Source organism: Chanodichthys erythropterus, chromosome 12, assembly GCF_024489055.1.
Source record: "Chanodichthys erythropterus isolate Z2021 chromosome 12, ASM2448905v1, whole genome shotgun sequence".
Lineage (NCBI taxonomy): Eukaryota > Metazoa > Chordata > Actinopteri > Cypriniformes > Xenocyprididae > Chanodichthys > Chanodichthys erythropterus.
Genome location: NC_090232.1, coordinates 8,797,322 through 8,812,266, shown reverse-complemented (window position 1 = coordinate 8,812,266; position 14,945 = coordinate 8,797,322). Strand labels below are relative to the sequence as shown.

The 14,945-nt window shown below is 37.2% G+C and overlaps 1 protein-coding gene across 1 annotated transcript in view; it reads left to right on the top strand.

Moving 5' to 3' along the window:
- The window catches only part of si:dkeyp-9d4.3 (caskin-1), a 63,416-nt gene extending 48,848 nt beyond the window's left edge, over positions 1 to 14,568 (top strand). The window contains exons 11-22 of the mRNA XM_067405000.1: positions 1,461 to 1,700; positions 2,749 to 2,850; positions 4,557 to 4,756; positions 4,882 to 4,963; positions 5,422 to 5,531; positions 7,770 to 7,880; positions 8,196 to 8,297; positions 8,688 to 8,826; positions 9,622 to 10,568; positions 10,827 to 11,460; positions 11,751 to 12,585; positions 12,733 to 14,568. Coding sequence (XP_067261101.1) covers positions 1,461 to 1,700; positions 2,749 to 2,850; positions 4,557 to 4,756; positions 4,882 to 4,963; positions 5,422 to 5,531; positions 7,770 to 7,880; positions 8,196 to 8,297; positions 8,688 to 8,826; positions 9,622 to 10,568; positions 10,827 to 11,460; positions 11,751 to 12,585; positions 12,733 to 12,829 — 3,599 coding nt within the window. The 3' untranslated portion in view covers positions 12,830 to 14,568. The remainder of the gene's footprint in view (positions 1 to 1,460; positions 1,701 to 2,748; positions 2,851 to 4,556; positions 4,757 to 4,881; positions 4,964 to 5,421; positions 5,532 to 7,769; positions 7,881 to 8,195; positions 8,298 to 8,687; positions 8,827 to 9,621; positions 10,569 to 10,826; positions 11,461 to 11,750; positions 12,586 to 12,732) is intronic.
- The last annotated feature ends 377 nt before the right edge of the window (positions 14,569 to 14,945 follow it).

Genomic DNA, 14,945 nt, shown 5'->3' with positions numbered 1-14,945 from the left:
AAAGTGTATAAGTATTCATAACAGCACAGATCATAATCAGCGAGCATGTTTTTAAATAACGTTGTTTTTAAAATGCAGTTTGAGGACGCTTGGTGGTGACGACGTTGATCCGCGACCATGGTGTGCTGTAGTCCGTTTATAGCCTACTGTTAGCCTTTCATATCTGACGACTTTATTTAGGCTTCAAAATCTATAAATGTTGTGTTAACTTGTAAAGATTATCTTGATAGACAAAACGTGTAAGTGTCATAACCCTTTGTTAAACACAGAGCTTATTTTCTGCGATTTTCCAAAAGTCTATGGGAAAAATGCATAGGCTTTCGATCGAGGGAACCCGTGCGCCGCTAACTTCCGGGTTGGCCTACAAAAACACGTCATCCCTGGGGTACTCTATTTCATCGTGGAGCAACGGGGGAAAAAATTGGCACACAGGTCGAAAAAAAATCCTTGCTTTTTCGTGTTGCGAATGTTCGCGCCCGGAGTGAATAGCCTCATAGGGATCTATTGTTTCGATTCAAGAGCATCATCGCGGCAAACATTAGCGCCAAATTTTGCGTTCAGCGTGAAAGCGCCTTGAAAGGCTACATAGAGAACAATTGTTTTGATTTAAGAGCGTCATTGTGCCGAAATTTCCTGAATTTTGACGTTCAGTGTGAAAGGACCTTTAGAGCATCTTTTGGGGGCCTGAAAACGCAAGCTTTTGAAAATAGGTTTCAAAGTGCACGTTTTTGAACCAGATTCAGGCTGGTCCTGTCTGAAGATGATGGCAGGGGTGGAGCCTACCACAGACGGATGGACAGGGACCAACCTGGTGGTGGTGGGGAGGATGGAGGGGAACGTCAGCATCATCAACTGCGAACGTAAAAGAGAAAGTTCAGTACTTATTTACTCCAAATGTGTCAAGCAGTGATTGGCCAGACCTAATAATTAGGAATGAATGACATGGCATTAGAGTCTTCCTGATAGAACCTACTCTAAAGCTAACATATCTTTAAAACTCAAAGTAGCCAAAAAGATACTTAAGCACAATAACCAATTGCATTTACTCAAATACATTACACCACTGCAATATTGAAATGCACCAATATTGAAATGTAACCCACACACTCCAACACACTTAAACCCCCCATTTTCTCCCTTTTCATGCATGAATGTAGTCTGCATGCACATAACATAGATCAGTTATAAATTTGGTGTTTTTTGGGAATGCATTGCAGGTATATATTTTGTGAAAATAGTATGCATGAGTATAGTTGTTTTTTTATTTATTTTTCTAAACATAAATGTACATAAGTTCATTTTCACCTTGCATGTTAACTTACAGGGTAAAGATAAGCTCACCTATAGAGTTAGATATTTTTGCTTGAACATGTTTTGTTTTGTGTTTCCTTTCCTGTTTTTTTGTTGTTGTTCTTGTTGTTGTTTGTGTTTTTTTGGTGTTGCCGTTCTGTTGTGCCTAGGTCCCTCAACCCAACAGTATCTTAAGATACAGATCCGTCCGCCAGCAATTGGTTCAGTTGTCATGGTGAACGGTGACTTCTCCCACATTTTTTCTCTGCCCCTCACTCCCCCACCCCCTCCTACCCAGCCCCTTACCCATCAGCCCCTCTTCACCTCATTTGGCTATAATATGCCTACCTGCAGCACAATTGGGTATGAACCAGCCTCCTCCGGCTCAGAGGAGCCACAAAAAGAGACAGGTATAAACACACGCATACACAGTCAGAAAAACACACATTTGCCCATCATTAACGTATCATATCATACCTGCCTTTTTTTTTTTTAACTTCATGACCATAGTAAAATGCAGTAAACAGGATGTGAATCTAAATGTCTTTGAAAAAGTTGGATGTTTAACTGGTGTAATATCAGAGATATCTGTCCAGGGCGTATTTCACCAGAAAAAAGTAAAAAATTAATACATTTCCATAAAGAAAATGGAATAATCTTTTTACCACTGACATTAATTTTTTTATGTCTGTTTAGCATATGTTCTTCCAATTCCTTATATAGTGCAAAAATGATCATAATCTGAAAGGGGACATATTTAGCATTTCATGATTATACTGTATATTATATACACTACTGTTCAATGTATTTTTTAAGAAATTAATGCTTTTATTCAGCAATGATTAATTAAATTGATCAAAAGTAACATTAAAGACTTTTATATTGATACAAAAAATGTTTTAGATACATTTCAGGAATAAATTACATTTAAAATATATTAAAATAATAAAGTTATTTTAAATTGTAATAATCTTTCCCAATATTACTGTATTATATTTTTGATCAAATAAATGCAGTCTAGGTGAGCATAAGAGACTTCTTTCAAATACATTAAAAATATTTCCGACCATAGACTTTGGAAAAGTAGTGTATTATTTGTTACACTCTCTTTTTATGCATATTAAAAAAAGAAGAAAACTTTCTGTAATACTATAGAAATTACTATATTAGAGTAATGAAAATCTTTTTTTTTTTTTTTTCCAGTGCTAGACAAAATTTCACAGCTAACAGGGGTTTGAATAATTTTTTTATTTTGGTACTGTATTCACAAACATATCATACATTTTCATCAGCAAGGATCCCAGATAACTGTTGGATATGCTACAGTCCATTTGAACTGCCCCAAATATTCCCTTTACTATCTGCTCCCTCGGTGTGGATCTGTTTTTGCCAATTAGGAGTTTGCAAAGCAATGTATTTAATTCTTACCTTACTATGTTTGTGTGTGATATTTTTCAGGTTCAAGAGGCTCCGTTTCCAGCCCTCATGGTTCTCCCACCCTCAGCGGCCAGCAGAGCGGCGCAAATGAGGATATTTGGGTACTGAGAAAACCTTTAGCTGGTAAATACACAGTTTTTCAATGGACAGTTAATGTGACGTGAGCAGTGTCCTGTAGTGTGATATACTTTATCTAAAACTATTTGAATTAATTTATGTTTATTATGTTTGCAGCTTTTATGGTCTCTTATTAATTAGGAGACTACATTAAATATTTATATGTTTAAAAATATACACTACCATTCAAAAGTTTGGAGTCAGCACAATTGTTTCTATGTTTTTGAGTCTATTATATGGTCAACAAGAATGCATTTAGTTGATCAAAAATACATTAATACAGTAATATTGTGAAATATTATTACAATTTAAAATAACTGTTATGTACGGAAGAGGATTAGGGCCAAGCAATAATAAAAAATTAAAACCATCTCGAGATTAAAGTTATTAAAGTTCGAGAAAAAACGCGTTAAATTTTGAGAAAAAAGTCAAAATAAAATGTTGAGAATAAACTTATTAAATTACGAGAAAAAACTTGTTAAATTTCAAGAAAAAGTCGATATAAAATGTTGAGAATAAACTCGTTAAATTACGAGAAAAAAAAATTGTTAAATTTCGAGAAAAAAGTCGAGATAACATGTTGAGAATAAAGTAATTAAATTACAAGAAAAAAGTCGTTAAATTATGAGAACAAATTCGTTAAATTATGAGAAAAATTTTGTTAAATTTTAAGAAAAAAGTCGAGATAAAATGTTGAGAATAATCTCTTTAAATTACGAGAAAAAAACTCGTTAAATTTCGAGAAAAAAGTCGAGATAAAATGTTGAGAATAAACTCATTAAATTCACGAAAAAAGTTGTTAAATTACGAGAACAAATTCGTTAAATTACAAGAAAAATGTTAAATTTCTAGAAAAAAGTCGATAAAATGTTGAGATTAAAGTAGTTAAATTTCGAGAAAAAAGTCATAAAATTACGAGAACAAATTCATTAAATTATGAGAAAAAACATTAAATTTCGAGAAAAAAGTCGATATAAAATGTTGAGAATAAAGTCATAATTTAATGAGTTTATTCTCAACATTTTTTCTCGACTTTTTTCTCGAAATTTAATGAGTTTTTTTCTCGTAATTTAACGAGTTTATTCTCAACATTTTATTTCGACTTTTTTCTCGAAATTTAACAACTTTAATCTCGAGATGGTTTTATTTTTTTATTATTGCTTGGCCCTAATCCTCTTCCATAGTTATGTATTTGAATATATTTTAAAATGTAATTTATTCCTGTAATCAAAGCTGAATTTTCAGCATCATTAGTTACTCCAGTCTCATGGGGTCACATGGTCCTTCAGAAATCATTCTAATATGATGATTTACTACTCAAGAAACATTTTTTTATTTCTATCAATGTTGAAAACACTGCTTACATTATTTCTACATATAAGTAACTAAGTAACACAATTAGTTACTTTTTAGGGAGTAACCTAATATTGTAATGCATTACTTTTAAAAGTAACTTTCTCCAACACTGCTTATAGTCAGTAGAATGTCTGTTGGGGACCATCAAAATAAAGTTTTAGCAGATATTAAGCAGACAGTCTGCTAATACACTTAAGACTGCTAGTTGACATGTAGTTGCAAAGTTACTTGCAATTTTAGTAATTTAGTAGCACAATGTCTAAAGTGTACTATATAAATAACGCATTATGCACAAACATGGACATAGTCAACAGTTTTTATTTCTGGTTTCTTGCATGATAACATATACCTGCCAGCAGGGGGCAGTGTTGGCAGTATGGGCAGCACAGGCAGTCTAACCAGTGGACGTTCATCTACTAGTGGACAAAGCAGTAATGCCAACGCTCACCTCACCAACTCACCAGTGCCCGTGCCGACCACCCCCACACACTCGTCGGGAGTTAACACGCATGGCCTCAATGTGCCAGGACTGCATGCTCAGGCCGAGGGCGTGAAGGTGCGGCGCACACAAAGACCATAGATGCACATGAGGACAGATGTGTAAATTCTCTCTTTGTCTGTCTTTCTCTCTATTTATCACATTACTGATCATGTATGTGTGCATTTGCGTGTGTGTTTTAGCTGTTGGCCACGGTGCTGTCCCAGTCAGCCAAAGCAAAAGAACATCTTATGGACCAATCACAGTCTTTAGATCCTAATTCAGGTACTATGATATGTATACCAACATTTTCAGAACTAACTTCACTTTTCTTGTTCAATTACTGGTGTTCAGGTGAATTTTAGGGGATGTATGAAGTCATTAAACCTGCAAAACTATTTATTTATAATTTTTTGAAGAGTGTGTTTGTGCTTTATTTCTTTAAAATAAATGCCATTTGGTTTGATATTTTGCTATAAAATGCCATAAGATCATTTTTAAGTGTGTGCAAATTCTTTTTGGGGCCATTGCGTTGTTTTTTATTTTATGCATTTAAAGCCCTATTTACATTCAAATATTAGACTGATCTTAGAATACAGGTTTGTCTCATATGTCTCATCTGTACACATCTCATATGTCCATTGTTCTATGCCTTCAGATGTTTTAATAAGCCCATACATGTATTCAAAGTCCTGGTGAGTAAAAAATCTGTTTTTAAATTTTATTTACTTTTTTTGCTACAGTGTCTTCTCAGCGCACTCAGAGTGCAACTGCTGCCCCACGTCAGCAAAAGAAGAAACCATTTGTGGATCCATTGCTGCAGAGGAAAGATGAAGCTTCAGCTGAGAGCAAGGCAAGTTTGTGTGTGGTGGTCCAGATTTGTTTATGTTAAAGGTCCCGTTTTTCGTGTTTTTTTTGAAGCTTTGATTGTGTTTATAGTGTGCAATATAACATGTGTTCATGTTTTGCGTGTAAAAAAAACACAGTATTTTTCACATAATTTACTTATCTGTATACCGCTGTTTCCACTGTCATAAAAACGGGCTGATGACTTCCTTGTTCTATGAAGTCCCTCCTTCAGAAATACGTAACGAATTCTGATTGTGCCAGCGGTTCCTGTGTTGTGATTCGACAACAGCTTAGCGCACACAGAGCCATATAGAGCGCACCTTGCCCGGAAAGGTCACGCCTCTTACCATAACGTGTGCTGCACATAGTTGTACATGTGGATTATTGTGGTGTTGTGCCGAATGAACACAAAAGACAATAATTCACGACAGAAAATGTACAACGTTAGCACTCACTCAGAAGAGTACCTCATACGGAAAACAGCCATATACATAAACATAGTCCCCTCTTGTGGCCATTATGTGCACTGCAGTCCAACATTACCTATTGCAGTAAGGATACCACAATTATAATTTTCGGGAACCGAGTTAAACATAAATTGTAACCATTGATCTCTAAGTACAGCGTCCCTGGGAAGGCCAAACAAAGGTGATTGGACTGCGGGATGAAAATAACACCGTTTCGACGACATGGCGACAAACACACTCTACAAACGCAACTCTTGCTCTCCTCCGTGGGAGCGCAACAAGACCACGCCCCCTTTTTTGTGTATTCCTGTGGGCGGAGGTTAGTCACAAAACTGTTTTAGTGACGTCATTAAAGAAGGAAGTAGAGGGATGTAGTCCAAACTGGCCGTTCGATGTAGGCGACTTCTGTTAAATAAAATATCTTGCTTGGCATTGAACTTTGAGCTTTAAAATTTTACAGATTTTATTTATACTTTAATAACAACATTACACACTAACTAAAGTTTGAAACATGGGGTCACGAAGAACAGGACCTTTAATCTTAAAGGATTAATTCACTTTAAAATGAAAATTACCCTAAGATTTACTCACCCTCAAGCCATCCTAGGTGTATATGACTTTCTTCTTTCTGATGAACACAATCGAAGTTATATTAATAAATATCCTGACGCATCCAAACTTTATAATGGCAGTGAACGAGAATAACGAGTATAAAGCTCGAGAGGTGATACACTTTCTTCGTAAGTTGAATACAGAAGGTGGTCTGGCAAAAGCTAGATTTTATTAACCCCCCGGAGACGCTTGGAGTATGTTTATGATGGATGGATGCACTTTCTTCAGCTTCATACTCGTTGCTCCCATTCACTGCTATTATGAAGCCTGGATGCGTCAGAATATATATTAATATAACTCTGATTGTGATCATCAGAAAGAAGAAAGTCATATACACCTATATGGCTTGAAGGTGAGTAAAGTTTGGGGTGATTTTCATTCAAAAGTGAACTAATCTTTTAATGTTTCTATATTTGTCTCTTGTATGGTCAGATATTTGGTGGGTTAGTCTTTTAATGAGAATGAATATTGTAAGTATGAAAGTAAAGCTTGATTAATCACTTGTAAATATATGTTCAAAAGTTTTTTGTTTGTTTGTTTTTTTTTAAATCTTTTATATTCACCAAGGCTGCATTTATTTGTTCAAAAATACAGTAAAAACAGTAATATTGTGAAATTTTGTTACAATTTAAAACAACTGTTTACTGATTGGATATATATTTTATATGTAATTTAATCCTGTGATGGCAAAGCTGAATTTCCAGCATCATTACTGTGATCAGTGTCACATGATCCTTCAGAAATCATTCTATTCTGATTTTCATTTTATTATCAATAATATTTTTTTGCGGAAATCGTAATACATTTTTTGATGAGTAGAACATTCAAAAGAACAGCACTTATATGAAATAGAAATCTTTTGTAACATCATGATTATAAATGTGAAGGTGTTTCAAAGAATACATATGTCCAAAAACCACAGTATTACTATGGCATGTTTGATTTGTGTATTCTGTATGATTTTGAAGCAAGAATATTATTTGCTGCCACACAGTGGTTATACAGTGTACTACCTGACAGACTTTTATACCAGGACTTGGAATCATGACTCTGTCAAAGCAATGTCTGAATTATTGATGCGTTTCTGTCTTTCCCTGCTATACTGTGTGTGTGTGTGTGCTTGCATGTATGTGTGTGTGTGTGTGTGTGTGTGTGTGTTGTAGAGCTCAGAGGCTGTTGTTGAATGGCTCACTGGTGCACAGCTGCAGTTCTACACAGCAAACTTTCTCACTGCTGGTTATGACCTGCAGACCATCAGCAGAATGACACCAGAGGTAACACAAACACAAAGCTAAGATAAACACTGTCAATCATCATTCCATATAGCTCTGTAAAAATTCAATATATGATTCAAAGTATCTTGAAGTAATAAAGTGATTCTATTAAAGATTGAATAAATGTTTTATTCTGTACTTATTTATTCATTTCTTTATTTATTTGTACTGTGGCCTCAAAATGTATTTTAACGCTTAAAATAAATCATATTTTGGAGAGTGACTTAAGTTTCCAAATTATTTTTGGGGGCCACTGTACATTATAATAATAGTCAGAATAATTAGTGTGTGTGTGTGTGTATGTTTGCCCTACAGGACCTCACTGCTATTGGGGTGACAAAACCAGGGCACAGGAAGAAAATGCTTTCAGAGATCGGCAAAATGAACATCCCAGACTGGATACCTCACGAGAAACCTGTAAGAGAAATAAAGTCGGGTTTTAGAAGTCTGGAACTCCTAATAAAAATTGATCTATTATTAAAAATAATAAGAAAGCTTTATTATTTTGAAAAACTATTTAATGTAAAATGAATAAGAAATATTTAAGATACTGTACTATTTCTGTTATACATGAAGCAAAAGAAGAACAAACCAATTCTGAAATTCATTTAAATTGTTTATATAAGCAGTGTTTTGCAGATTATTTCATTTCCACTAATAGTAATAATTAAAAACATCATAAAATTTGTAAAGTCAAAATTACTATTAACCTGTTTTCACTAGGTTTTAGACTTTTGGACCCCACTGTATGTAAATGTACGAATACATCTTACATATCAGTTACTAAATATCTGTGTAACCTTACAGTCCAGTCTGGCTGAGTGGCTGTCTGCAATTGGTCTGAATCAATACTACCAGACTCTGGTTCAGAACGGCTACGACAACATGGACTTCATTAGTGATATTACTCTGGAGGATCTAAAGGAGATTGGCATCACTAAACTAGGCAAGTATGCTACACATACTTATGTTTATGTTATGCATAATAAACATATTTTTTCATGATATCCCAGCTGAAAAAATTTGCATAGTTGGTCACCAGTATACTGTGTTTTGGATGGTCATCTCAAGTGAGGGATGCATAAGCTGGTGTGCCCAATCAGACATTTTAACTGATTAAACCAGCAAGACATTCTTGATCAAGCAGCTTCACCAACTACATTTTGCTTTTGAACACCATGAGGAATAAGAGGACATTTGAACACTCAGGAGTGTTTTTTTCTTTGTGTTGCTCTGTGGTGGCATGAGGACTTTCAAGAAGAAGCTGACTGACACACCTCTTCCATCAGCCCTTCACTTAAACCACAATGCACAAAAGCCCTTACTAAACTAATTGTTTTTCTCTTACTTTATGTATTTTTACTTTTGCTTTAGCTTTAGCTTTTTTTTTTTTTTTTTTTTTTTTAAATATAGCATTGTGGTTTTGTGAGTACCTTTGGCTCTTGTATGATAAACTGTTGATGTTTCTCACTTGTGAGTTGCTTTTGGATAATACTGTCTGCTAAATGTTAATGTGTATATGTTTTCTTTGTGTCTTCTTTTATACATGTTGTTTTTGTCTTATTTTACATATATCTGTTTTAATGTTTATGGTGCATTTCTGCCTGATGTCAGTGTCAGGGTACCAGGTGCCATTAATGCTGTCAAAATAGGGGAAAGTTTACAGGAAAAGGTTACAGGTTTAACCTCACAAACAAAAATAATAACTGTCCACCTCTTTTTTTTTTTCTTTCCCACCAAGGACACCAGAAGAAGTTGATGTTAGCCGTCAAACGACTGAGTGAATCTCCAGAAGCAGACATTCCCACCAAGGAAAGCCAGATAGAAGAAAGCACAGACTCAAAACAATCATTTGAAACCAGCACAGAACCAGATGTGAACTCTGCCCCCTCTGTTCGAACACGCAAAAGAACGGAAGGCCGTAGCTCTCCCCGACAGGGCACCCAAGGCAGAGGCATACAAAGAACTAATGCTCCTCCTCCTCTGAAGAAACCTAGCTCGATTGAGAGTCCCACTCCAACACCTCCACACACCCCTACTAAAGGCAGAAGCTCATCTTCTTCTTCAAATTCTCCTTCACACATCCCTTCCTCCCCGCTAAAAACACACAGCAGGGCCAGAGGGCCTTGTGACTCTCCCCGTTCGCATGCTCACGCTCGTAACGTTCCATTACTTTGCTTACCACCTGAAGGAGAAACTGAAGAGGGCAATGGTCAAACTCCATCCCAGCCAAGACGTGGACATAGTGTTCCTGATTCTGAGCATGACTTACCCTTGCCAGACTCCTCTGTGAAATACGCAACACTAGGTGGACATAAGGTCACTCCCAGCAGTTCAGCAAAGGCCTCTGGTGAAACCCTTGACATCAACAGTGTCAATCGCAGTCAGTCATTCGCTACAGCTCGGCCTCGCAGACGGACTCGTCCTCCAACTCCACCAAAACGCTCGTGCTCTTCCATTTCCACTGGTAACCTGGCTGACGAGACTGTGGCTGATGATGTAAGGTCTGGCGAAAATAGGGCTAACAATTTGCTACTCAATGTGACATATAGGGAGCGCAGACGTAGCGATTGTGGAATTGCCTCCGAAAAAACTTCATCTGGGGGCAGCGTTAGAGACATCGCTGCCATGCTTGAAATGTCTAATCTTGGAGGCAGTGGTAAAGGAAGTGGAAGTAGTTATTTGCAGGTAAAATAAAACAAACATTATGTGGGTTAACTTTAAGATTCAGAGCAATTATTGCTGATAAAATATTTTGACAAAATATTTCAATCTACCTGACATTAGAATTGTTACTATTTACTTTCTTAAAAAGTTCCTGGTATCATTTTTATTAGGTAATTAGCACTGTTTTAAGTAAATTTAAGTACTTTGAACTATGCAATGCATTTATATTTCTGACGGTGAGTATTGACGCCTAACTGAGTTTTGATGTTTTACCTCTAGGCAAGCCAAAACCTCCTGCGGCAGAACCGTGAAGTTCTGAATTCCGACGCAGATAGTCGCCGCCGCACAATCAGTGAATTTTACGACTCTCAAAAGCAGCCTGACAATGATGTACAAGAGGCTGATATGAGCCGAGCCATGCATGACCTCGAAAATCATGGACCAGCACCTTGTGAATCCCACCCAATTAAACAGGCCCCTGAGCCACGTCCACGTTCCATGATCACTCATCTGGAAGGGGGTGTTTCTTCTCTGCCACAAGAGGAGTGGTCACGGATGGATGCCACAGCAACTTTGAGAAGACGACGACCACCACATTACTCAGATGGTGAACATTTTAACCTGACAGAAACTAGCACGATAAAGCGAAGGCCCAAAGTATTGGCTCCACCACAGAGTAATGGCACTGATGGAGATGGGCCAGAGAACTTTCGGAGAAGACCTGTATCAGAAGCTTGCTTTGGAGATGGTGGTAGAGATGAAGAACTGCAACACGATGGCTTTGGCTCTCTTCCCAGACAAATACTAAAACCCCCAGTTTCACCTAAACCAGCAATGGCCCTTCGAAAACTCGATCCCCCAACTCCTACAAGGCGGGTTCCATTACCTGGACCAGAAGGTCAACATAGCCCAGGTAAGAATGTTATCTATGGGGTCATTGTGTTCCTCATATTATCTCACCCTTTGTCCTGCAAACTGGTATATCTGTAGCAAACTTGCAAGCAAGCATAAATCAGCCTAGTAAGCCAATATAGAAATGCATGCATGCATGAAATTCATGGGTATTTTTAGACAGCAGTTCAAGGAAACCAGGTCTCAACTTAGCTTGATAGCCATCGAGACCTTCCTGCTATCTGGTTGATGTAGTAAAATAAATTTTGAATAAGTTGTACAATACATGTTTTTTTTTTTTTCTCTTTATAGTGGAGGCTAAGAAAATCCCTCCTCCAGTATCTCCCAAGCCAAGTCCTCCTCCTACACTGCCCAAACCGGTAAAAATCAAGCCAATCCATACCATTGGAACTCCCGGCTCTCCTCAGGCAGATGTTCTCAGCCCATCCAGTGCCTCCTTTAGCCCTGCTTCATTTGAACAACTGGAACATCCACCACAGACTTTGAGTCCAGTCACCACAAAACCAATGGAGGGAAGCATGCTGTCTCCACGTCCAACAACTTCTCCAGCTCAGAGCCCACAGACACCCCAGACACCCCAAACCCCACAAACACCCTCTACACCAGGTTCAGGTTCAGCTCCAGTGAAGCCCCCGAGGTCTTCCATGGCTGGTCTCTCAGTGGACATCCCAAGCCCTCTAGAAGTGGAGCTGCCTGGAGTGGATATGCAAAAGAGGCTGAGAGAAGTAGAGAAACAAAGAGAGGAAGATGAAGCAAGAAAGCAAGAAAGAGTAGAGGAAGTCGGAATTGCTAGACTGGAACGGACAGGTCTGATCCAGATTGATCAAGGTGAACAAGGCCTGATTTCAGGTTCCTCGGCAGGGAGTCATTTCAGAGAGACAGGGGAGGGAGCAGAACCGGTGGTAATGAGAAGAAGGAAGGTAGGCGTAGCCAGACAGACACAAGTAGAGGGTGAAGCACAAGACGGAGATGGAAAAATAGAGGTGGAAAGCCAAGGATTATTGATAGTTGCTGAAACAGGGGGCTCTGCTTCAGGGAACATGGTGCAACTCAGACTGGAGGAGACCAGTGCGTCCCTGGCTGCTGCTCTGGAAGTAGTAGAGGAGAAGATTAAGAAGGATGACAGGTATATAAGTAGATGTTAGTGGACACTAAACTAAATTCTGTTCTTCCTACTTGGCACTAAACAGTCTCTTCATTGCATGATGATGATTTTACTCGTTGAAACTCTTCCATTCCGTTTCCCCTAATTTCTCTTTCTTTTCCTCTTCAGCTCCAATGTGGACAACAAGAGCACAGTTAACATTCTCGATGATATTGGCAGCATGTTTGATGACCTTGCAGACCAGTTGGAGGCCATGTTAGATTAAAAATGAAAAAGTATATCAGATTCTTTTGGGAGTGTGAAACAATCAAGCTTCTTGAAGTTTTTCTGAAACCAAATTGGAAACCAATTTGGATGCCTCAGCAGGATTGGAATCTCGATAGGGCAAATTAAGCTTTTATATTCTAATGTATGTAAAAGTCAAACTACAATTGAGCATCTCTGAGAAAAGCCTAAGATCTACATTTTGACTAACATCACTCCTAATCCCTTTTCATTGTCCACCAGCCTTTCGTCTAGTGGCCAGAATAGGTACTGCAAGTACATTTCCTGACCTGCAAAAACAGGCCTGCTGTCATGCTGCTTCCAGAGATAAGCACAATTTTAAGAGAGACTATGTGACAAGCTTTCTAAATATCATTAAGCAGAGAAATGCTAATATGTGTGAGTATGTGTATATGTGTGTGTATAATATGTGGGGTGAGAGTTGAATATCGATGAATATTTCTTTTAATGGCAGTGCTAAGAGCAGTAAAGGTACATCATATTCTCTTTGATGGTGTTAGAAAGCTGTATTGTTCTTTTCCAAATCTCTGCTGAGAGCTTGTCCACAAGTAAAGGGGAGCTTTGAATTTCACCTTGTGGTCTTCAGCTGGACAAGTTACTGAAAAACACTTGGTTTGGACAAAATAAATATGAAGAGCACAGTCCCATTTATGACCCTGAAATATTCTGACTTTTTTGGACTATTTCTTTGATCCCTTGAAGTATTATGAAGAAAAGCTTTGGACTTAAAGAGGTATATTGTAATCTTTATGTATGTTATTATTGTTGTTGCTGTTGTTGTTGTCAGTGTGTGTGAATGTTTGACTGTGTAGTGTAGTTTTTGCATTTACAAATCCCACCCTGCCCAAGGTGTAATACATAGATATAGACAGAATACAGAATAAGACGCTGGAAAGAGTAGTGTATATATAACATATAGGTTATAGTTATCATTGATAGTCTATAGTATGGAATGCATCAATATGGAATGCTACAGACACCTGCTCATTCCTAATGTGCTCTAATAAGTGTTTTTGTGTGTGTTTGTGTGTTTGGAGGAGAGGTCTGTTTGAGAATGAGAGAATTAGGAAGTGTGTGTTTATAGTTCTAGGAAAGAGAAAGTATATTTGTCTTCTCTTACAAAAAATGTACCATGTTTTTGGACATGGTACCATGGTATTTTTGAAATATCTTGGATGACCATGTATTGTATTTTCTACAATACATGAATATGGTAATTATACAGTACCATGGTACAATACCAGGTACTGTTGTATTACCATCTGATACCACAGTACCAGCACAGTACTTTTTTGTAAGGGCTGAGTGTGTTGATCTCTTGGACAGTGCAATTATTCCTGTTTTGTCATGCAAACAAAAAAGACTTGCTGACAGGAGGTTGCATATTCCATACAAGTGGCTAAAATTAGATAATTTAATACTGTCATTGCAAGATGTATAAGACTACAGAGCAATATTTTTTATCCATGCACCATGTTATTAATTTAGCTTTATAAGTGATACTTTAAAACCAGCCATCTGGGATTCAACAGAACTGAGCATTTTCCGACAATCGTGACATTGTTGTCCTTGATTATGACCCTGCAAAGTCAATGGAATAGATGTTGGAGTATAAAATCTTTTACAGTGTAAAACTGTGTAATAATCTGTTGTTATTTTGTGTAAATCTTCAGATGGCTAATGTGTTTGTCTGACCCTGGTGAAAAAATCATCAAAGACCTCTTCCATGTAAAAAGCATTGAGAATATGTGGAATTAATATAAATAAATTGTTATGAATAAAACTATAGTGGCATCTGAGAGTTTTGTTAAAGGGATAGTTCACCCAAAAATGTATAAAGTTTATCTGCTTATCCCGCGATGTAGGTGATTTTGTTTCTTCAGTAGAACCCAAATGATGATTTTTAACTCCAACCATTGCAGTCTGTCAGTCGTATAATGCATGTCAACGGGAACACAATCTATGAAAAAAAAAAAAAACATGCACAGACAAATCCAAATTAAACCCTGTGGCTCGTGACAACACATTGATGTCCTAGACATAAAAGTATTCTTCAAAAAGTTTACTCTGTATGTCCTACACCTTCCTTATTCAAC